Source organism: Ursus americanus, chromosome 21, assembly GCF_024610735.1.
Source record: "Ursus americanus isolate L20-20 chromosome 21, mUrsAme1.1.p, whole genome shotgun sequence".
NCBI classification, from domain to species: domain Eukaryota; kingdom Metazoa; phylum Chordata; class Mammalia; order Carnivora; family Ursidae; genus Ursus; species Ursus americanus.
The window spans coordinates 43,861,949-43,882,775 of record NC_142147.1 but is presented as its reverse complement, the minus strand read 5'-3'; the positions used below and the strand labels follow the sequence as shown (position 1 = coordinate 43,882,775).

The 20,827-nt window shown below is 56.5% G+C and overlaps 2 protein-coding genes across 4 annotated transcripts in view; one reads left to right on the top strand and one right to left on the bottom strand.

The window, feature by feature from the left end:
- Positions 1–325: 325 nt before the first annotated feature.
- Positions 326–15,747, top strand: MAP4K1 (mitogen-activated protein kinase kinase kinase kinase 1). 2 transcript variants are annotated; one of them, XM_045785852.2, is made up of 31 exons: positions 407–549; positions 720–777; positions 893–983; positions 1,697–1,761; positions 3,304–3,359; positions 3,448–3,495; positions 3,666–3,708; positions 3,801–3,873; positions 4,256–4,387; positions 4,772–4,834; positions 4,937–5,018; positions 5,443–5,559; positions 5,797–5,875; positions 6,423–6,481; positions 6,558–6,601; positions 6,682–6,726; positions 7,473–7,515; positions 7,933–8,095; positions 8,193–8,275; positions 8,636–8,720; positions 9,698–9,774; positions 9,865–9,925; positions 10,692–10,800; positions 10,885–10,943; positions 11,156–11,259; positions 11,810–11,984; positions 12,248–12,310; positions 12,509–12,598; positions 12,681–12,751; positions 13,260–13,315; positions 15,493–15,746. In XM_045785852.2, the coding sequence occupies exons 1-31, from the start codon at positions 451–453 to the stop codon at positions 15,560–15,562; spliced, it is 2,463 nt and encodes an 820-aa protein (XP_045641808.2). In that variant the 5' UTR covers positions 407–450; the 3' UTR covers positions 15,563–15,746. The 2 variants fall into 2 exon arrangements, with proteins under 2 accessions (XP_045641812.2, XP_045641808.2); XM_045785856.2 differs by lacking the exon at positions 12,248–12,310 and having other exon boundaries at positions 326–549; positions 15,493–15,747.
- Positions 15,748–15,775: 28 nt separating this feature from the next.
- The window catches only part of RYR1 (ryanodine receptor 1), a 108,377-nt gene continuing 103,325 nt past the window's right edge, over positions 15,776–20,827 (bottom strand). For both annotated transcript variants that reach the window (XM_045785862.2, XM_087870750.1), the window contains 9 exons: positions 20,127–20,257; positions 19,961–20,021; positions 19,348–19,494; positions 18,944–19,078; positions 17,009–17,165; positions 16,555–16,619; positions 16,375–16,475; positions 16,156–16,207; positions 15,776–16,010 (listed from right to left, as the gene is read on the bottom strand). In XM_045785862.2, coding sequence (XP_045641818.2) covers positions 15,915–16,010; positions 16,156–16,207; positions 16,375–16,475; positions 16,555–16,619; positions 17,009–17,165; positions 18,944–19,078; positions 19,348–19,494; positions 19,961–20,021; positions 20,127–20,257 — 945 coding nt within the window. In that variant the 3' untranslated portion in view covers positions 15,776–15,914. The remainder of the gene's footprint in view (positions 16,011–16,155; positions 16,208–16,374; positions 16,476–16,554; positions 16,620–17,008; positions 17,166–18,943; positions 19,079–19,347; positions 19,495–19,960; positions 20,022–20,126; positions 20,258–20,827) is intronic.

The window sequence follows — 20,827 nt, the reverse complement described above, 5'->3', positions numbered from 1 at the left end:
CCACTCCTGTGCAGGCCTACCATCTCCATCTCCGGATGGTGGCCAAACCCTCAAGCGCTCAGCAGAGTTTCAACTGTGGTTTTTAGCCACCGCCCAGAATGCGGGAGGGGGTGCCAGGGACCCCCCCGCCCCCCCCCCCAGATCACAAGATAGTTTGCATCTGGTTTACATTCAGCCCTGGGCCCTGGAGGTGGGGGGGGGGGCTCCCCTGGGTCCCAAGGCAAGCTGCCCCTCACAGGCTCTCAGGGCCCAGGGGACAGGGGGTGGAGCCGGCTGCACAGCCCTGTGCTGGGGCAGGAAGCGAGAGTGGGGAGGGGGGAGGCCACAGCCGGTGGAGGCAAGGCAAGGCGGGTGTAGGGCGCAGGACGTGTGGGGAGGGAGGGAGGTGCCACACTCGAGCCCTGAGGCCCTGCTGGCCCCTGGGCGCAGGCCCAGCTCCAGCCCCCAGGGATGGAGCTCGTGGACCCCGACATCTTTAACAGGGACCCCCGGGATCACTATGACCTGCTGCAGCGGCTGGGTGGCGGCACCTATGGAGAAGTCTTCAAGGTGAGGACACCCCTCCTTCTCCATCACCCTCAGACCAGCGAGCCTTTGGGATGAGGCCCAAGAAGGGAAGGGGATGAGAGAGGGTCCCAGTCCTTGGCTTTGGCTCAGGGATGCTGAGGAGGACCTCAGGCGAATGGAGCCGGCCTGACTGCCAACTTCCCCTTTACAAGGCTCGCGACAAGGTGACGGGGGACCTGGTGGCAGTGAAGATGGTGAAGACGGAGCCTGGTGAGGACACAGGAGCTCCCTCTCCACACCCCCACCCCTCCTCTTGGGACGCCGGGATCGCCTCCCCCATGCTCCCTGCCCACAGCGGCCTCTTCTTTCCTGTTCCTCCTCACAGACGACGATGTTTCCACACTTCAGAAGGAAATCCTCATCTTGAAAACTTGCCGGCATGCCAACATCGTGGCCTACCATGGGAGTTATCTCTGGTGATGAGCCTCAAACCTGCCCTGGGACTCTGCCCAGCCCCTACCCCCGAACCCCCATTCCCAACCTCCAATCCTGGACCCCCACTTTAAACGCCCCCCCCACTTGATCCCCAGTCTGAAGTCCCACTTTTGTGACCAGAGTATTCTCTGATGTAATCTGCAGTCCAGGACTCCCATTTCTGAGCAGGGATCCCCAAAAGCGATCCCTTTGGTAGTAACCAACCCTGAAAGCCAGTCCCCTAAAACTAATCTTTCGTCATCCTGCCCTTCAGGTCCCCCAGTTCCATTTTCTGTTCGTTTAATTCCCTAAATCCCTGGACTCCTAAATTAATATCCCAGATGCCCCAGTAATGACCTCTGTCCCCCCAGACCTGGCACCCTGGGCCCCTTGTTACCCCCCTAAACCTGCCCAACCTGGGAGATATCTGCCCTGTCTTCTGGGTTAGCGACCAGAGGTCGGAGTCCTCCTGGGGTAGGAGTGCAAAGACCTGGGTTCGAGTCCAGTTGACCCTGAACATACGTTTCCTCTCTGAGCCTCAACTTCCCCACCTGTAAAATGGAAGTGGGATAATCTCACTCTGGTGGGCAAGGGGAGGTGGATGACAGCTGTTACATTAAAGTTCTCGTGGAGCTGGGAGAAGACAGGCAGTGAGCCGGGGCTGTCCCACAGGTGATGATTTATTACTGCTGATGTTACTACTCTTGAATTGTAGGCTTCAGAAGTTCTGGATATGCATGGAATTCTGTGGGGCTGGTTCTCTCCAGGACATCTACCAAGGTGAGAGGAAGGGCAAGGGGGATCCAGGGAGCACCCCCTCCTCCACCGTCCCTCCTGTGTCTCTGGGGTTGTGTCTTCTGGGACCGTCTTCCTGGCCCACATTTCCTGCAAGGAGCCCCACTTGGGGCCCAGGCCTGGCCTGGTTGGTGCTGGGAATACTGTGGTGACCCAGCGGGCCTGGGCCCTTCCCTCCCACACTTGATGGTCCAGCCTCAATCTCTCTGCATGCAGTCATCCCCTCCGTTTTCCCCTCCCATCTTCCTCTGTCTGCATTTTCTCACCAATGTGTCTGTTCAGGTGTTTGAGTATTTCTGCACTTTTGGCCCATAACCAGGTCCATGTTTTCATTGACTGAGTGAATGAATTCCTGACTCTCTCCCTCTCTCTCTCTCTCTCTCTCTCAGCCTGCTTCTTGCTCTTTTGGAAAATTTGAGGGTGGGGATGGGGTGGGCCTCTGATACCTCTCAGGTTCTTCTCATGGCCACCTCTGTCTTGGGCCTTCTATCTCCGTGAACCCAAGATCTCAAATGTCAGACAAGGAAAAAATTCCAGATTAAGTCGCCAGGGGGAAACTGAGGCCCTCAGAGAGGAAGTGGCTCATCCAGCCGGTCTGCCAGACCTGGTGTCTGACCCCTTCTCTCTGTCTGTTGTCTCTCTATCGTTCCCTCTCCCCCTCTGTGTCTCTCTCTTAATCTCTCAGTTTGTCTTTCTTCGTGCTTTTGGGTCTCAATTTGAATCTGTTCCGTTTCTCTGTCTTTCTGTTTCTTTCTCATTATCTGTGTGTGTGTCGGTGTCCGTGTCCCTCTGCTTTTCCTCATTTTGCAAACTCCCATCACCCCCTGCTCAGAACACTCCCATGACTTCCATTTCCCTCCAAAGGGAAGCCCGAGCTCCCCAGTGTGACCCCCACCTGCACCCAAGCTGCCAGACTTCACCTCCTACCACTTTTTTCCCCCAACCCCAGTCTGCTCCACCCACTCTGCTGCTTTACGAACCCACCAGGACCTCTCCACCACTGGGCCTTTGCACTAACTCTTCTGTTCCCCTCCGAGCTGGACCGATCACATCTTCGCCCTGCCACCTTGTCAGAGTAGGGTAGACTTCGCCGACCACCCTGTAGAATGTCATACCCCTTCCCACACGTATTTCCTGTTGCTCTTTCTTGCTTTAGTTTTCTTCTTGCTGTTCATTAGCGTCTCCGATGCTGTGCTGTTGTCTTGTTCACTGTCTGTTGCCCTGACTGGAATGTTCTCTCCACAAGGGCAGGGATCTCTGTCTCTTTTGTCCACAGCTGTCTCCCCAGTGCCCACCACAGTGCCTGGCACCCAGTGGACACAGTAAATATCTGTTGACTGAATCTATCTCCTGGCCTCTGGTTCCCTGCGTTGGTCGCTGACCACCCCTCTATCTCCCCCTCCCACTTGTCCCATCTGTTTCCCCCTCCCCATGTGGCACCCTCTCAGCCGGTGTGGGTGAGGGCCAGGGTCTCCTGGGGCCGGGTTTCCTGGTTCCCCCCCAACACCTCCGCTGTGACCTTTGCAGTGACAGGCGCCCTGTCAGAGCTCCAGATTAGCTATGTCTGTCGGGAAGTGCTCCAGGTGAGGAGACCGGCTGTGCCTGGGTTGGGGCAGGGCCCTGCTTCAGCCCCTGGGCACTCACAGCCCCCATATGCACCCTTCTCCCCAGGGACTTGCCTATCTGCACTCACAGAAGAAGATACACCGGGACATTAAGGTGGTCTAGGGGCAGAAAAGTGGCCTTGTGGGGGGGCCCAAGAGACGGAAGTGGTGTTTGGAGGACTCAGGGTGGTGTTGAGCTATGGGGTTGGGAAGGGTCAGAGGGTGGAGGCAACGTTGGGCTGGGGGGTGTCTCTGACAGCCTCTAATTTCCCCCTCTCTCCCCAGGGAGCCAACATCCTCATCAATGACGCTGGGGAGGTCAGACTGGGTGAGTGTGGTGGGTGGGGATGGGGAAGGGGACTGGCTGGGGGCCAAAGGAATAGGGACCCCAGGTCACTATGTCTCTCTCTCTGCCTCCAGCTGACTTTGGTATCTCAGCCCAGATTGGGGCCACGCTGGCTCGACGCCTCTCTTTCATTGGGACGCCCTACTGGTGAGGGATGCCTGGCGGGCAGCTGGGGGTGCAGTGGGGAGCGGTGGCCGTCCCCACCTGGATCACTAGGAATCTCCCTCCTGGCTCCTTTCTCTGTGTCTACCTTTCCCTGTTGAACATTCTGCTGACTCGTTGGCTCTCTCTTGAGTTTTCCTTTTGCCTCGGTCTCTTTGTGCTGATGTTTCTTCTGATCGGTCTGTCTCTGTCTCGAACTCCCCGTGCCTGTCTTTATTCCTGTCTCTCTTCGCCTTGATGTTTCTCTCTGCATCTGGCTCTCTCTGTGCCCCACTCTCCTCTCTCCTGCCCCCCACGCCCATGCCAGGGAGTCACCCCCTTTCCCTCCTGGTGTCACCCCTGGCTCTCTGAGGGTCTCTGCCCCCAGGATGGCTCCAGAAGTGGCGGCCGTGGCCCTGAAGGGGGGATACAACGAGCTGTGTGACATCTGGTCTCTGGGCATCACCGCCATCGAACTAGCCGAGCTGCAACCGCCACTGTTTGACGTGCATCCTCTCCGGTAGGCAGGCCTGACCAGTACCCCCAGTGCCCTGAGCTGGCCCAGACCCGGAGCACCGCCCACCCCCTGCCTACAGGCGACCCCCCAAGGATCCTCTCAACCCAGAAAGCCTTTTCTTCAGCCCTCCACAGCCGGGAACCCCCAACGCAGGGACTCCCTATGTGGAGGCTCCCTTCGTCATGGTTGCCGTAGCTCCGTCACGTGACAAACAGAGTCCCCCGGAACGTGGCATCCCAGCACATTGTCAAACCCAAACCTCATTCTTGTTCTGTCCCTTGTTTTGCTCTCTGCTGACCTCCGTGCTGTTGCGGACCCCTCGAGCCATGAGGTCTGACCCCCCCCCCTTGGGAGTCTGAACACCGAGTTTTCTCCTTACTCTTCTAGAGTTCTCTTCCTCATGACGAAGAGTGGCTACCAGCCCCCCAGGCTAAAAGAAAAAGGCAAATGGTAGGAGAGGGCGAGGGAGCGGGGAGGGCAGGGCCAGGATTGAGGGTCCGATGGGAGAGTTTCTGGTCTCCTCACCCCAGAACTTGGCTTCTTCCTCCCAAGGTCGGCTGCTTTCCACAACTTTGTCAAAGTCACCCTCACTAAGAACCCCAAGAAACGACCTGGTGCCACCAAGATGCTCAGTGTAAATATCCCCTTGCTTCCCTGAAGAGCCCTTCCCAAACTCTTACCCCCAGAATTCCCCAGGACCCCCCAAGGTCCTCCAAATTGTACCCCAGACGTTTTGCCAAGATACCCTGAGTTGTTACAACTCACAAATTTCCCAGGGTCCCCAGACCCATTCGTGGGTATACTCTGGAATTCCAGGGGAAGCCCAGTCCCCTCTAAGACACCTCTGGAATTCTCCATTTGCCCCTGCTGGGAACTCTAGATTCTTCTAATCCCTTCCAACCCCTTAAAATTCCCGTCTCAGTTCCCCAGGGTTCCCTGTCTTCCCTGTCACTTGGCACCTTCCCCACTAGATTCCCATAGATGGGTTCTCAGGCCCCTGTCCCAGCCTCTCCCCCACACCAGCCCTCTGTCCGCTGACCCCCTCCTCCCCTCTCTAGCACCAGCTGGTGTCCCAGCCCAGGCTAAATAGAGGCCTGATCCTAGATCTTCTTGACAAGCTGAGGAATCCAGGGAAGGGGGCCCCTGTGGTGGAGATTGAAGATGAGGAGCCTGAGGTGAGGGCGCCCTGGACAAAGCGGTGGAAACTCCCAGACTTTGCTCAGGCCGCACCCCTGCCCGGAGCGCTTTTCTGCTGCCTCTCTTCAAAGGAAAAAGGGGAGGGGGGAGGCGGGGCTTCGCACAGGGCTGGGGACACAGAGGAGTATGGGAGAGCCAGAGGCTCCCAGCTGGGCCCACAGGGTGGTAGGGGTGCCAGAGGGCCGTGGCCCTGATGCGGCTGCCACTCTGCCCAGGTGCCCCCTGCTGTCCCCCGGCGGATCCGGTCCACCCACCGATCCAGCTCTCTAGGGATCCCAGATGCCGACTGCTGTCGTGAGTAGAGAATCCTTAAGCTTGGGGATCCTTGACCCTATAATAGATCCGAGACCCACGCCATCCCTGTGATTCTGCCAGAGACCCTCAGCACCGTCTGATCTCATGATAGACCCCGCAGACCCTTGTCACTTCCACACAGACCCTCAGAGACCCTCACCACTATCTGACCCTGCGAGAGACTCCAGAAAACCTCATCACCACCTGACCTGTGGAGTGACTGCAGAGACCCCCCCACTTCTTTGAACTGCAGACAGACCCCATGAGACTTCCCATAACACCAGGACCCCCAAAGAGACCTCCAAAATCTTTGTCACATCCCCAATACCCAAATGGACCCTGAAAACAAATGCTCTATAACTTTGAGCCCCCACCTCCCTGGTCCCAAACCCTGACCCCCCAAATGAGACCCCTGGAAACCAAGACCCTTCCCCCTATGGGACAGCTCCGGTCCTAAGATCCTGACCCCGAACCTCCCCCACCCCAAATTCTCCTTTTTTCCCAGATCCATCTCCTCAGCTCACTGTGTTATCCTCCCCCCTTCCAGGGCGGCACATGGAGTTCCGGAAGCTCAGAGCAATGGAGTCCAGACCCATACCCCACACGGTGAGACGCCTCCCCCTGCTCACCTCGGATGCCCTCCCCTCCCCCTAGGCACCGCTGACCCTTGACTATCCCACAGGCCCACTTACAGCCCCCTGGAGACTTCAGGAGCAGCAGTCCTAGGTCAGGGACCCTCAGCACGGAGGGGAGGGGGCTGGGACATGTGGGGGAGTCGCCTGAGGGTCATGCCTGTCACTCCTCAGGAGGCACCTGTCGGAGTCTGATGATGACTATGACGACGTGGACATGTAAGAGAGGCGTGGCCCCAGCCCCACTGGCCCTCAGCCACCCCACCTTCCTACAACCGCAGTCTCCCTTCCATCCCGACCCCAGCCTCAGTCCCTACTTGCCTTCCGCCACTCATCCCATACCCCTGACTAGACCCTTAATACCACCTCCCCCCACCCGTTCCTCCACCTTCCTTTACCCCTTCTCTGACCCAAGCCCACTGCCCCCACCCCCGCCACCAAAGCCAACCTCTGGCTCCACCCGACCCTCCACCTTGTCCTGGCCCCCAGCTCCCAGATGTTGCTCCAACCCCCAGCCTTCCGCTGCAGCCCTAACCCTCAGAGCCCAGCCTTCATCTGCATCTCCCCTGCCCCAGAACTTGCCCCACACCAGACCCTCGGCCCAAGACCCCACCTCAGCCCCAACAGTCAGCCTCAGCCCCCACCTGTCCCTTCTGCGCATCTCGGCTGCGGTGGGCTCACCAGCAGCACCCAGCCCCAAGAGAGGACCTGCCCCCCAGGAGCCCACGTGCTCGGCATCACTAGGTGGCCGCGAAGATTCCAGTTGGATGCACTGTCCACACGTGACATCCGGCATTGCTGCCGCCAGCATCGTCATGCCTCTGAGGGCTTGACTCCTCAGCTCCAGCCCAGACCCAGTCACACCCGGCCCTCATGACCTCAGACCTCCAGTCCCAAACCACCCCATCTGCCCTCAGTCCTTGTGATGGTCACCCCCGCCTACTCACCCCATCTTTGTGTTCCAGCCCCACCCCTGCCGAGGACACACCCCCTCCACTGCCTCCCAAGGTAAGTAAGGCCCTGGGCCCACTGGAGCTGGGGGCTGGGCCAGGAGGCCAGGGTCCTTAGATGCTGGGATACTGGGCGCTCTAAGGCTGGAGTCTGGGAGACTGGGTGGTGAGCACATTGGGATCTGGAAGCAGCATCCTTGAACCTGGGGGTGGCATTCAAAGTATTTAGCCAGATGGGCACTGGTCCTGGGAACCCTCAGCATGAAGCTCTCCATCATCAACCCTATAGTTGCTGGAGTGTGTTGATGACGGGTGGGGAGGTCAGGGTTGATGCCTGGGATGGTAGCAGGACACTGTGAGGAGGGTCAGAGCCATGACCAGCGTCCGTTCTGGTGGAGGCAGGGCTGGGATTGCAGGGCGCCCTCCCTCTGAGATCATCTAATGTGCTTCCCACGCTCCTCCTCCATTTCCATAGCCCAAGTTCCGTTCTCCATCAGACGAGGGGCCCGGGGGCACTGGGGATGAGGGACAGCTGAGCCCAGGGGTGCTGGTCCGGTGTGCCAGTGGGCCTCCCCCCCGAACCCCCCATCTTGGGCCTCCCCTGGCCAGCCGCAGCCCCCACCTAACTGCCCATTCAGGTAACGGGGCAGGCTGGGGCAGGAGGTGATCAGGGGTGTGGGTTGGGCAAGGGAGGGGGGGCCTTTGGGGGCTGATTTTTCCCCCATCCTGTCTCAGAACCCTCACTCTGGAACCCAACCCCCCGGGAGCCCGATCAGCCCCCATTGTTACCCCCCAAGAAGGAAAAGATGAAGAGAAAGGTGAGCCTGGCTGTGCTGACGACTCACAGCCCCGATGCGCCCGGGATGCCTGGGACGGGCTGTGGGGGCGGGCAGAGTGATCATGACGAGAGGGGGCGTTTGGGGAGCAGAGCCTCTGCGCCAGGCACTGACCTCATGTCTGTGTGGTGTGAGCCTTCACGGATGCAGGTAGAGGTCCCAGAGAGAGACATTATCCGCCATTTCACAGATGGGGAAACAGAGGCAGAGGTGATAAACGTTTGAGGAGGCAGAGGTGGGATTTGAATGCCGACACTCTTGGGTCAGAGTCTTCACCACTGCCCCTTCCTGTCCCCTCCTTCCTTTTTCTGGATCTGCTGCTCTGCCCCTGTGGCCGCCTAGGGATGTGCCCTTCTCGTGAAGTTGTTCAACGGCTGCCCCCTCCGAATCCACAGCACCGCTGCCTGGACACACCCCTCCACCAAGGGTGGGCTCTCAGAGTGGCTCAGAGAGCAAGGGGGGATGGGGAGGGGCCTTAATGGCGGCACAGAGGCAGGAACAGGGGAGGGTCTCAATAGCATGGGGAGGGGCAGAGCTGAGGCAGGACCAGAGCCCAGGGTTACAGCTGGGGTTTGGGGATCAAAGATGGGTAGAGTGAAGATGGGTTTGAGGGTGAAAACTAGGAAAATAAGAGTTCAGGGGCCAGGAATGTCAGATATAAGAGAAAAGTCTGAGTCTGGGGTCTAAGATGGGGGACAGTTGGACCCCATTAACCTTAGTGGGAGGATAATGGTAAAGAGGCAGGGATCAGCATTTTGGGGTTGGGAGTTTTGGGGATGGGAATGCAGAAAGCAAGAGTTTGGGGATGAAGGATATGGAGACAAGGTCAGTGAGGGGTAAATGTTAAAGAAGCAGCATTAGGGGCACCTGGCTGGCTCCCTCGCGTGCGACCCTTGATCTCAGGATTGTAAATTCAAGCCCCATATTAGGTATAGAGACTACTTAAAATTGAATCTTTTAAAAAAATTACCAAAACTTATTTAAAAAAAAAAACCAGCATCAGAATTTGAGGGGGACACACTGGACAGAAAAAGCCACATTTCCCAAGTTTAAGGATCAGTGCTGAGACAAGATTAGCATTTGGGGACCAGAACTGGGAAGACAGAAGGACAGAACTGGGAGGGCTATTTGGGGAAGCATGACTAATGTTGGGGTCAAAAGTGAGGGGGGGGGTCAGGATTTGCAGGCTTTGTGAGCCCCAGCATGAGGGTAGGTGAGAATGAGACCAGCTCAGGGGACTGGGTTAGGGTTTGAGTTCACATTTGGGGAAACAGAGGCTGGGAGTGTCAGCACGGAGGGTCAGGGCTGGGGGACAGACTACCAGTGTTTGGGGTCAGACAGGTGGGGTCTGGGAGCCCCCACAGGGTGAGGTGGGTCCCAGTGTCCTTGTGTCTGTCCCCACAGACCAGCACCTGCTCCTGGGGGCAGAGGAAGGCATTTTCATCTTGAACCGAAATGACCAGGAGGCCACGCTGGAGATGGTGAGCACAGAGCCCCGGGGGCCAAGGGCAGGGGGCTGGAGTCGGGGGTTGCTGGGGTCTTACGGGAGCCATCTCCCCTGTTCTCTGCAGCTCTTTCCCAGCCGGACTACCTGGGTGTACTCCATCAACAACGTCCTCATGTCTCTCTCAGGTCTGCCTGTGGGTTGGGTGGGAGGAGTGGGGTCAGAAGTGAAGAGGTTGAGAGGGAGTTCGGAGGTAGATGGACACAGCTGGAAAAACTACGCTCCCCTTCACAGAGCCCGCAGTTAAAATCCCAGCCGCTTTTTCACTGGGGGACTTGCTCCCTGAGCCTCAGTTTCCCTACCCGTGAAATGGGGTTCACAGTAGTTCACCTCAAGTCCACTTTGAGGTGAGGTCTACAGGGAGTCTTTACATTTCCTTGATGTTCAGATGCCGGTTAGAACTTATTCCACACTTTACTAAAATTGAGTGAGTGAGGAGCTCTAGGTTAAAATTTTGTGTTACTGTTCGACATTTTGTGTAAAAGAATTTCTCATCTATGGGGAAAGTCCAAGCCAAATAGGCTGCATGAGTTAGTTAATATCACATCTGTGACAACGCACTTTAGGAGAATTTCTAGAGCGGTTTTCTCTTAAACTTAGTAATGTGTGTAACTTCATCTGACTGGTTAAGAGTCCATAGGTTCTCATGTGGCCGCAAGCGCAGGAGGATAGGGAACGTACTTCTCTTACTCGTTGTTCACCGGAGCCCAGCACAGTGCCTGGCCTACGGTGCACATTTAAAATATGTTGAGTGAACAAGGAATAAATAAAAGTACTTGAGACTTGGAGCCTTGGGAGTTTCAGAGGGATGGGGCCAAGTGAAGGGACGGGGAAAGGTGGGAGTGTCTGGTGTCCTATAACTGCCTGCTTCTCCCCTACACACACACACTGCAGGGAAGACCCCCCACCTGTATTCTCATAGCATCCTGGGCCTGCTGGAACGGAAGGAGGCCAGAGCGGGGAGCCCCATCGCCCACATTAGCCCCCATCGGCTACTGGCAAGGTACCAGCCCCCAGTGGCACCACAAACCCCTGGGGTCCCCCCTTCCTGCCGTCCCTCCGCATTTACGCCTGCTTTCTTCTGCAGGAAGAACATGGTCTCCACCAAGATCCAGGACACCAAAGGGTGCCGAGCTTGCTGCGTGGGTGAGAGAGAATCCCAACTGGGTGGACCTGAAAGGGGGTGTGTGCTAGTCCAGGGGCGGGGCTTGGGCTACATCTACCGTACCCGAGAGGGTTGCAGAGTTAAGGCAGGCTGTCCAGAGTCCGGGGAAAGATGTGTGCCCTTTGGGGGGGGGGGGCGGGGAGGGGAGGGGAAGAGAGGATTGACCCTAACCTATCCCTACCCACCTCCACAGCGGAGGGTGCGAGCTCGGGGGGCCCGTTCCTGTGCGGGGCATTGGAGACGTCCGTGGTCCTGCTTCAGTGGTACCAGCCCATGAACAAGTTCCTGCTGGTCCGGGTAGGGGCCCTGCAGAGGCTGGGGACTCTGTGAGGTTCAGTGGCTAGGGCCTTCCACTCGTTCTGCTTCTGCGGGGAGCTTCGCGAAGCCCTCTTCCACCCGAGGCCCCGCCCACCTGCGGTAGACGCCGGAGGCTCCCCCTCCGGAGGGCTTCCTGATCCTTAAGCTCCGCCTCTCACCCAGACTAATTATGTTTCAGGCCCTATGTCCCACCCCCCGGGGCTCCAAGGAGACCCCCCCTCAGATCCTTTGAGTCTAAGGAGCCTTGGCTGCCTTCGAGGTTACGCCCCTCCGGGGGCCCCGCCTTTCGGTCATGAAGGCGGCACGACCCAAACAGAAGCCACGCCAACTCTAAGGCCACATCTGTCCATTTCTAAGGAGGCATCACCTCACTCCTCTGGGCTCTCACCCCCTGAAGTTTCTGGACGGCATCCCTCCAAACCGAGGGCCCCGGAAATACTTGGGAAGCCCCCTGCTGGCTCTCCTCCCAGGCCCCGCCCACGCCTCCTCTGAGTCCGCCCCCCCCCCCCCCGCCCCGTGCCCCCTGCAGCAGGTGCTGTTCCCGCTACCGACGCCCCTTCCAGTGTTCGCGCTACTCACCGGGCCGGGCTCCGAGCTGCCCGCCGTCTGCATCGGCGTGAGCCCGGGGCAGCCGGCGAAGTCGGTGCTCTTCCACACCGTGCGCTTCGGCGCGCTGTCCTGCTGGCTGGGCGAGATGAGCACAGGTGAGTGGGGCGGGCTCGCTGGGGGCGGGGCTGCTGGGAGGGGTGGGGCTCGGTGCTTTAGCCGTGAGGTGTGATTGGGAAAGGGGTTGAACCTGGGGCCGGGGGAAGAGAGGTGGCCTTGGATACAACTGGTGAGCCTGAGGACCCGTCCGGCCGCGGTGATGGGCGGGGCTTAGCCTGCTGGCTTGGGAATCGAGGGGGTGCCCAGCGGAGGAAGGCAGAACTCGGCGGAATTGGTTTTTGAACCTCTTCCCGTCAAACAGAGCACAGGGGACCGGTACAGGTGACCCAGGTAGAGGAAGACAAGGTGATGGTGTTGATGGACGGTAAGGATCTTCCTCCCTCTCTTTCCTCCACTATTCCTGGATCTCCGCCTCGCAGACCCTGGGCTTCTCAGAAATGCTGAACCCCTCCAGGCCTGGCCTGCGTCCTGCTTTGCTTCTCAATAAATTTATCGTCCAGTTCCCTCAGCAGTCCCTCCTGGCGAGCCTCGCTCTTAAAACACTCTCTCTGCCCTCTTCTAGGGTCCCTGAAGCTGGTGACCCCGGAGGGAGCCCCAGTCCGGGGGCTTCGAACTCCGGAGATCCCCATGACTGAAGCGGTGGAAGCCGTGGGTAGGTGCAGGGATGGGAGGGCCTCCAGCTCAGAGTGGAGGCTCTCTGATACCCAAGGGTAACGGGCACCGCTTTCCTCCAGCTATGGTCGGGGGTCGGCTCCAGGCCTTTTGGAAGCATGGAGTGCAGGTGTGGGCTCCCGGCTCAGACCAGGTAAGCGTCTCCATCTGATCTCCATGTGAATTAATAGCAAGAGATTCTGCTTCTCTCTGAGCCTCAGTCTCCAACTATAAAATGGGGGTCACTAGAGAGAGATGTGAGTGGTTAAGAGCATGAACAGACTGCCTGGGTTGGAATCCGGTTGAATGACCTTAAGCAAATGACTTCACCCTCCCATGCCTTACTCTCCTCATCTGGAAAATGGAGCCAAAAATGGTCCTTAGCTCATAGAACACTATGTGTCAGACGCTGCCCGGACGTGTGCGTATCTTATTTAATCTTCACGATCACCAATCAGGAAGGTTCTGTGATTTCGCAGGTTGGTAATCTGAGGCAGAGAGGTAAGGTAACTTGCTTGGGGTCACACAGCTGGTGAATGGTGTTAGCAAGAATGGTTATTTCTGGACCTAAGACTAGAAGTTCAGAGACACCCCCCCCCCCATTCTCTTTAAGGGAGAGGGGAAGAGTCTTCTAGACACTGACACACACACCTTTCCCCCAGCTGTTGCAGGAGCTGAGAGACCCCACCCTCACCTTCCGTCTGCTTGGCTCCCCCAGGTATGGATTTGGGGATGGGGGCGTAGAACCTGGGAGGGGGCTTCTGCTGTGGAGAGCTGTCTTGAGATGTCTGCAGCCACCTGTGTCTTTGGCCTGGACATCCTCTCTCTTGGTTTCCCTGCTTCTGTCTCTGCCCCTTATAGTCCATTCCCCACATAGCAGCCGAGGGGACATTTTTGTTTCATTTTTTATTTTCAATGTTTATTTTCCATAACTTTAGACTCCCAGAGAAGTTGCAAAAATAAATTTAAAAATTAATCTTGAATTTTTGTCTCCCCGTCATCCATCCAGATTCCCCAGATGTTAACTTTTTGTTGTTTTGGGGGGGTTTTGGTGTGTTTTGTTTTTACCACATTTGCTTTATCTTCCTCTTTCATATGTATATACTTTTTTTCTGACTATTTGGGTGTGAATTGTTTCCTAAATCAAAACAAAGACCTACTCGTGCAGACCACAGTGCAGCCGTCAAACTTCAGAAAACAGCACCAAGACATCACTACCTTCTAATCCACACACCCGTTCAAGTCTCACCAGTTGGCCCATGATACTTTTTAAAAAAGATGTTATTTATTTGAGGGAGAGGGAGAGAGAGAGAGAGAGCACGAGTGGGGTGAGGGACAGAGGGAGAAGCAGTCTCCTTGCTGAACGGGAGCCCGACTTGGAGCTCCATCCCAGGACTCCTGGAACATGACCTGAGTCACCCAGGCACCTGCCCCCGCCCCCCCGCCCCCCCCCCCCCGCCAATGATACTCTTTGTAACCAAAAAATAATACTTTTTTTTCTGGCCCAGGATGATTGGGGGAGGGAGTGCATGTAGAAATCAGGTTTCTTTCATCTTTAGCCTAGGACAACTCTTCAGGCTTTCTTTGTTTTTCAGGACCTTGATACTTTTGAAGAGTACAGGAAGGTGGTTTTCCAGAATGTCCTTCTGTCGGGTTTGAGGTTTCTAGGTTAAGCAGTTTGAGCTGGAATACACAGAAGTGATGGCATGTGCTTCTCAGAGCATCCTATCAGGAGGCACATGTCACTTTGTCCCACTACGGGTGATGTTATCTTCGAGCCTTTGGGTAGGGTGGAGTCAGCCGGGTTTCTCTGCTGTAAAGTTACTTTTTGTATTAATAAGTATCTTTTGGGGTGATTTGTTGAGAGTGTGTCTATATACTGTTTCTCATCAGACTTCCACCCACTGGTTTTAGCATCTATTGACGATTTCTGCCTGAATATATTATGAGGATAGTTACTAAATGGTGAATTTCTACTTTTTGCCCTTATTACTTGGTGTGCTACTGTGGGGAGGATCTGTCCCGTGTGTGTGTGTGTGTGTGTGTGTGTGTGTGTGTGTGTGTGTGTGTGTTTCAGCACAGTCTTGTGGATTTCCATTTTATTCTGGGGGGTTATATTACTATCATTATTTACATTGAAGCACAAGAACACATTTAACCAGTAAGAGCCCCTTAAGGATCTTGCATGACCTTTTGACATGCCAGAGAGGCCTTTTAAAATCTAAGTCCCATTGCGTCACCCCCCCCCCACCCCCATTTAAAACTCCTGTGGCCTCAAGATAAATACCCAGTCCTGGCCACAGCTCACAAGACTTTGACTTCTGCAGCCAAGTCCTGAGCTCTCTCCCACCTCAAGGCCTTTGCCCAGGCTGTTCTCTGCCCAGAACATCCTTGCCTGACCTTTCACCAAGTTCCCTCATAAATCATTTTAAGGCTCCACCATCTATTCTTTTTTTTTTTTAAGATTTTATTTATTTGAGAGAGAGAGAGAGAGAGAGAACGAGCAGTAGGGAGGGGCAGAGGGAGAAAGAGAGAGAGATGCTGACTCCCGGATGAACAGGAAGCCCGATGCGGGGCTCGATCCCAGAACCCGGACATCATGCCCGGAGCCGAAGGCAGGCGCTGAACCGACTGAGCCACCCGGGTGCCCCTCCACCATCTATTCTTTGGGCCACCTTGGCTGACCCTTTGGGATAGGTTTCCATGCTGTTTTGCACTCCTGTAATCCACTGACTCCTGGTGGTCTCCCGTTCTGGATTGAGCCCCCCGAGGGCAGAGACCATGTTGTGGTCGCAGCGATAGCCCAGCGCGGTGCTGCCACACCTCCATTAACTCCTTTGCGGATGAATGGATGAACAAATCAATGAATGACTGACTTCTCTCCTCCTTCCCCAGGCCTGTGGTGGTGGAGACACGCCCAGCAGATGATCCTACTGCCCCCAGCAACCTCTACATCCAGGAATGAGTCCCTCGGGGGGGGGGGTTGTTGGGAACCAGTCCCTGCACCCCCGTCCCCAACGGACATACATTAGAGGTCATGACATGCACTTGTCTCCCAATAAACATGACTCCAACCTCTGCTGTCATCTTGTTCTTCTGGAGGGGAAAGGGGAGGGAGAATTCCTGGGTGCCCACCCCCAGACCCCCTCCCTCATGTCAAGAACCCAACACAATGACGTCAGGGGTATAGCACAGACTTTATTTCTCCAGTACATGGTCACCTGTCCCCCAGATGCCTTTGGGGGAGGGTTTGGGGGCTAAGGGACTTGTGAGAATAAGGCACTTGAGGTGGGGGTGAAGGGCCAGCTGGGGGTGTCTCAGCTAAGCTGGTCCTCGTACTGCTTGCGGAAACAATCGCCAGCTGGGAAGAAATCCCAACATCTCTCTTGGTACATCTTCCAGACATAAGACTCCTAGGGTTGGGGCATGGGAAGAATTGGTTGGTCACATCTTCAAATGCTCATGCTGACATGAGCTGTTTACTGCCCCCTGCTGCTTGACCTTACATTAAAACTCTCCATGTCCCTGCCCACTGTCCTCCCCTTAACACCCCCTTACCTGGCCCGTGTGTTCTGTCTCGTCCTTATTTATCAGATACATCAGGAAAAACCTGAGGGCAGGAGCGCATGGAGATAGGTCAGGACTACCCTAACTTTCTCCCGATTGGCTAGCTGGGAAACCACTCACCTGCATACCACACCTAACTGGTCAGTGTCACGCCCCTTGCCGTCGGCGGCCACGCCCCACCCCCTGATTGGCCTACGGGCCCATGCTCACATGTAATTGGCCAGGTTGTGCTCCTCTAGCGTGTGGGTCTCGAACCCGTGCGGCGTCGTATCAAAGTAATCACTGCCGATGCCGCAGATGAAGCACTTGGTCTATGGGTGGCGGGGGGGACATCAGAATCCGGGCCCATTCAACCCCCCGGGGTCCCGGATTCCCTCTGGGTCGGCCTACCTCCATATCTTCCTTCACTTGCTCTTGTTGGTCTCGGAGCTCACCAAAAGCATCAATGATCAGACCTGTGGCGGCACGTGCCAGTCAGTGCCCAACCTCTGCCCCGGCTCGGACTCCTCCCTCGTCTGGCTACCCACCTCTGAGCCTTGTCCCATCCCCCATCTCCCTCATCTCACCCTGCTTCCGACAGATAATAACACCTAGCGTTTATTGAGCACTTATTATGAAACACTTAGGAATTGACTTAATTCTCACAATATCCCTGCGAGGTTAGGATCGTTAATACCCTCATTTGCAGATGGAGAAACTGAGGCCCAGCGAGGTGACTTGCCTAAAGTCTCACAGCAGGAAGAGGCAGAGCCAGGATATGAATCCAGGCAGACCACACTCTTAAAGGAGCCAGTCTGCCTCTGGGTACTGGGCCCCCACTCTCACAGCCCCGACCCGCACTGACCCTGGATGATGGCCAGCAGAATGACGATGACAAAGAAGAAGAAGGTGATGTCGAAGACCACTCGGTACAGCTCGTATTCATCGCCTGCTGGGTCCTCAATCTCATCCCCGATGCCCCCACCAGCTCGGACACCCACATACATGTGAAACAGGTAACACTGTGGGGGGAGACAAGCATATCCGTCATGCGTTCTATCGTTCGACATTCCCCAAGTACCTCCAGGGCCCTGGGCTGAGGGGACAGGCAGACACAGCAATGACTGAGCCAGCTCTGGGTCCTGCCCTCACAGGGCTCACAAACGTGGCATCAGATAGTGACAGCCCAGAAATGATCATGGCTGTGATAGGGAGGTCACAGGCAGAGGGGGCAGAGCCAGGGTGGGGAGAGCAAAGGGTCATGGGAGGGGAACGGGGGGAGCAGAGGAAGCTTTGAAGCTTTGAAAGTCCGACTCAGGGTGATCAGGCAAGACTTCCCTACAAGAGGGGGCATGTGAGAGCTGGAACTTGAAGGAGGTGTTAGGTGGGAGAAAGTGTTCCAGGCAGCGAAAACCACATGTGTTATGTCACTGCTGGGGAGCAAAGAATACATTTTGCTCCCGGGAGGAACTGAAACCTCTTCCAGCGAGGCTAGAAAATACAGCTCCTGTAAGCAAGAGCAGGGAGAGAAATGAGGCCAGCGGATGGTTAGGGAGGGTTTCCTGTAGGAGGCAGCATTCAAGTTGAAAAGTGACGTGTCAAGCGAAAGAGGGGCGTGGACATGGGGCCTATGGTGGAAGAGGGAGAGAATGTCAGATGCAAAGGGCTCGGGTGGGAGGAAACACATGGTCTTAGGGGAACCGAAAGAGAACAGGCAGCCAGGGAGCAAAAAGCAAGAGAGACTGTGGTTAGACTCAAGTAAAGCTGGCTTTTCCCTGGCTTTGTAGCCATGGTGAGGGATTCAATTTTATCACACAGCATTGGAGAGCTACAAGAAAGTTCTGAGCTGGGAGGGGCTCTGCCTGGCACTTGGGAAAGACTTTACACTTGTTCTTTCTGTGTCCCCAGGAAGTGTGAGAACCCTGTGTCTTGGTTAAGAGCTAAGGCTGGTGACTGCGGCGGGAACAGGGCTATACGTGGCAAGACTAGGTCTGATGGGGCCTCAAATGTCAGGCTGAGGGGCTGGACTGGGTCCTGAGAGCATGGGGCCAGAGTACAGGACATCTCGCGCGAAAGCCCTGAGATCATTCTTCTCCGCTGTGGCCCAGGCCTCTCTAGGGCCAGCTCAGTCTGGGTTACGACCACCATTATCAGAACAAAAGAGAACATATAAACAAACATGGCATGCTGATACTTTGGGTGCCATGTTTATATTTCTTTTTTTCTTTTCCTTTTTTTAAAAGTAATCTCTACACCCAACACGGGGCTCGAACTTACAACCCTGAGATCAAGAGTCGCATGCTCCACCCGCTGAGCCGGCCAGGCGCCCCTGGATGAAACTTTTGTAGACCGCGCCGAGAGCAGCTAACGCCTATGTGATCCTTCATACACGCCAGGCGCCGTTCTGAGACTTTTGAGGGAACTCCACGGAGTCCCAGAATCAGCCCTTGGCTGTGGGCACTGTTACTACACACCCATTTTACAGGGGAGGACACGAGAGCGCGGGGAGGTTGAGGAGAGGGCCCCGAATCTCACGGCTCGTGAGCGACAGGGGCACGACGCCTCGCGCCTTTGCAACGATCACAGCTTTACAGGCTCGAGTAACACGGCGACGGCGGCTCACGCTCTCTGGGCATCCAGTACTGCCTGGCGCTGTTCAAAGGCCCTCCCAAGGCTCAGCTCACGGAACCCTCACAGTCAGTCTAGGAGGTGGGTACTACTATTAACCCGCTTTACAGACGGGAATGCCAAGGGGCGGTGGTCAGTATCGGCCTGAGAACGCGGGGGGGGGGGGGCTCACCGTCATCATGTCGTCACACTTCATGTCAGGCTCGTCCTCATCCTCACTCTTGTTGTAGAACTTGCGGAAGAAGTTGAAGGCCACCACGGTGTACAGGTAGACCACCACCGCCAGGAGGCCCACGGTCATCACCAGCTGGGGGTGCACGGCAGGCGGGGGGGGGGGGGCGTCAGCTCCCTGCGCAGCCTGCCCCTCCCCAGGCCCACCCTCCCCGGTCCACCCGGCCCCCCACCCGGTCAGACAATGTGGCCCTCCTTCCCGGGTCTCACTACCCACACCCACCCTGGCTCAGCCTGCCCAGGCTTGCCCCTCCTCCCAGGAGCTGCCCCACCCCATCCACCCCTGCTCAGACTACCAGCTCCTCCTTGCCCGCCTCACACCCCTCCGTCCGGTCCTCTCCACACCTGCTTCCCATTATGGGTGACGGAGGAGAGGATGGTGCGCAGCGTCTTGACCCCCATGGCGATGTCCAGGAGGTGGGCAGCAAAGAAGAAGTTGTTGTAGTGTCCCAGGAGGGACATCACCATGTACCAGCCCAGGTACAGGAAAGACTGTGGGCACACAGGGTCAGGGGTCAGGGAGCATGTGGGATTCATGGGGAGCACTCTGGCAGTCAGGGAGCGCTCATGAGGGTCAAGGGGCATTTGGGGGGTTAGGGAACACTGTGGGAACAGGGGATCCAGGAACATGTGAGAGGGATGAGAGTGCTCTGAGGGTCAGGGAGCCGTCTCTGCCTAGGGACTGTCTGGAGGGTCAAGAGCACTGTGCAGTGATGGGGCGCTCTGGGTAAGAAGCCATCCCCGGGGTAGCTGGGGAACCCTCTGCTGAAGGACACAGTCTGGGAACTCAAGAGCACCCGAGGGTCAATGGGCCTTGGGGGGCAGGGGTTTCCCAGGACCAGAGGTGCACAGGGGCTCAGGAGTCAAGCCCTGGTCAGCGATAGCTAGGGGTGGCGCCCCCAGCCCCCCAAAGGCCCTTCTCCTGCAGTTCCTCCCCCACCTATGGGCCCCTCCTCACATTGTCTGTGAAGATGACCCCGAACTTCCAGATCTGGTACTTGACGTCAATGGACATGAGCCTGTGCAGGGGTGGGAGGAAGAAGGAATGGCCAGATGCCTGACACTCAGATCCTGGCCACCTTCCCTGGCCACCGCCGGCCCGTTCAGGCTGGTCCTGGACTCACCAGGTGAGCAGCCCCGGTGGTGGTTCGGGCTTTCGCTCATTGTGGGCTGTGATCTCCAGGGTGGCCAGATCCATGCCCAGCAGCTCGGCGATCCGCTCCCGCCCATAGATGTCTCCATGCTTGTCCAGGACCTGCGCAGGGGAGCATGGGGCCGTGGGGACATAGCTAGAGTGGGGGAAGGCCACAGCCTGCATGGGGGGAGGCTGGGGACACTCTGAACTTTGTGTGAGAAATTGGGGGCGCATTTTTCAGGAGAGAAGGGCCAGAGCCTTCTTCAGATCCTCAGAGAGAGGGCCCAAAAGTGATAAAGTTTCAGTTAATTCATTAGCCAAATTCATAGGGATAATTTATTATGACCAGACCGGTAGTCAAGGAACCCTATATAATTGGGCCTCTGTCATCTGTGAACTTATCTCCTCCCACTCACCCCCTCACTCACTCTGCTCCAGCCACACAGACACACAGACCTCCTCGTAGTTCCTCAAATATACCAGACACATTCCTGCCTTGGGACCTTTGCATTGGCTGTTCCCCCTCTCTAGGACACTCCCCTCAGATTTCTACCTGGTTCACCCCTTCACTTCATTAACTAGTGTGTCCATTCCTGCCTACTCCTAGCCAACACACACACACACACTCCCCTCTTCACTGCTTTTTTTCTTGTATAACACTTAGCACCACCTAAACCCTATAAATGTGCT

Bases quoted from the DNA above. Each gene is read 5' to 3' on its own strand.
- MAP4K1 (XM_045785852.2), top strand. From the start codon at position 451: ATGGAGCTCGTGGACCCCGACATCTTTAACAGGGACCCCCGGGATCAC. The intron at 3,874-4,255 runs GTGAGGGATGCC...CTCTGCCCCCAG, and splicing joins TTCATTGGGACGCCCTACTG to GATGGCTCCAGAAGTGGCGG. The intron at 11,260-11,809 runs GTAGGGGCCCTG...TGCCCCCTGCAG, and splicing joins ACAAGTTCCTGCTGGTCCGG to CAGGTGCTGTTCCCGCTACC.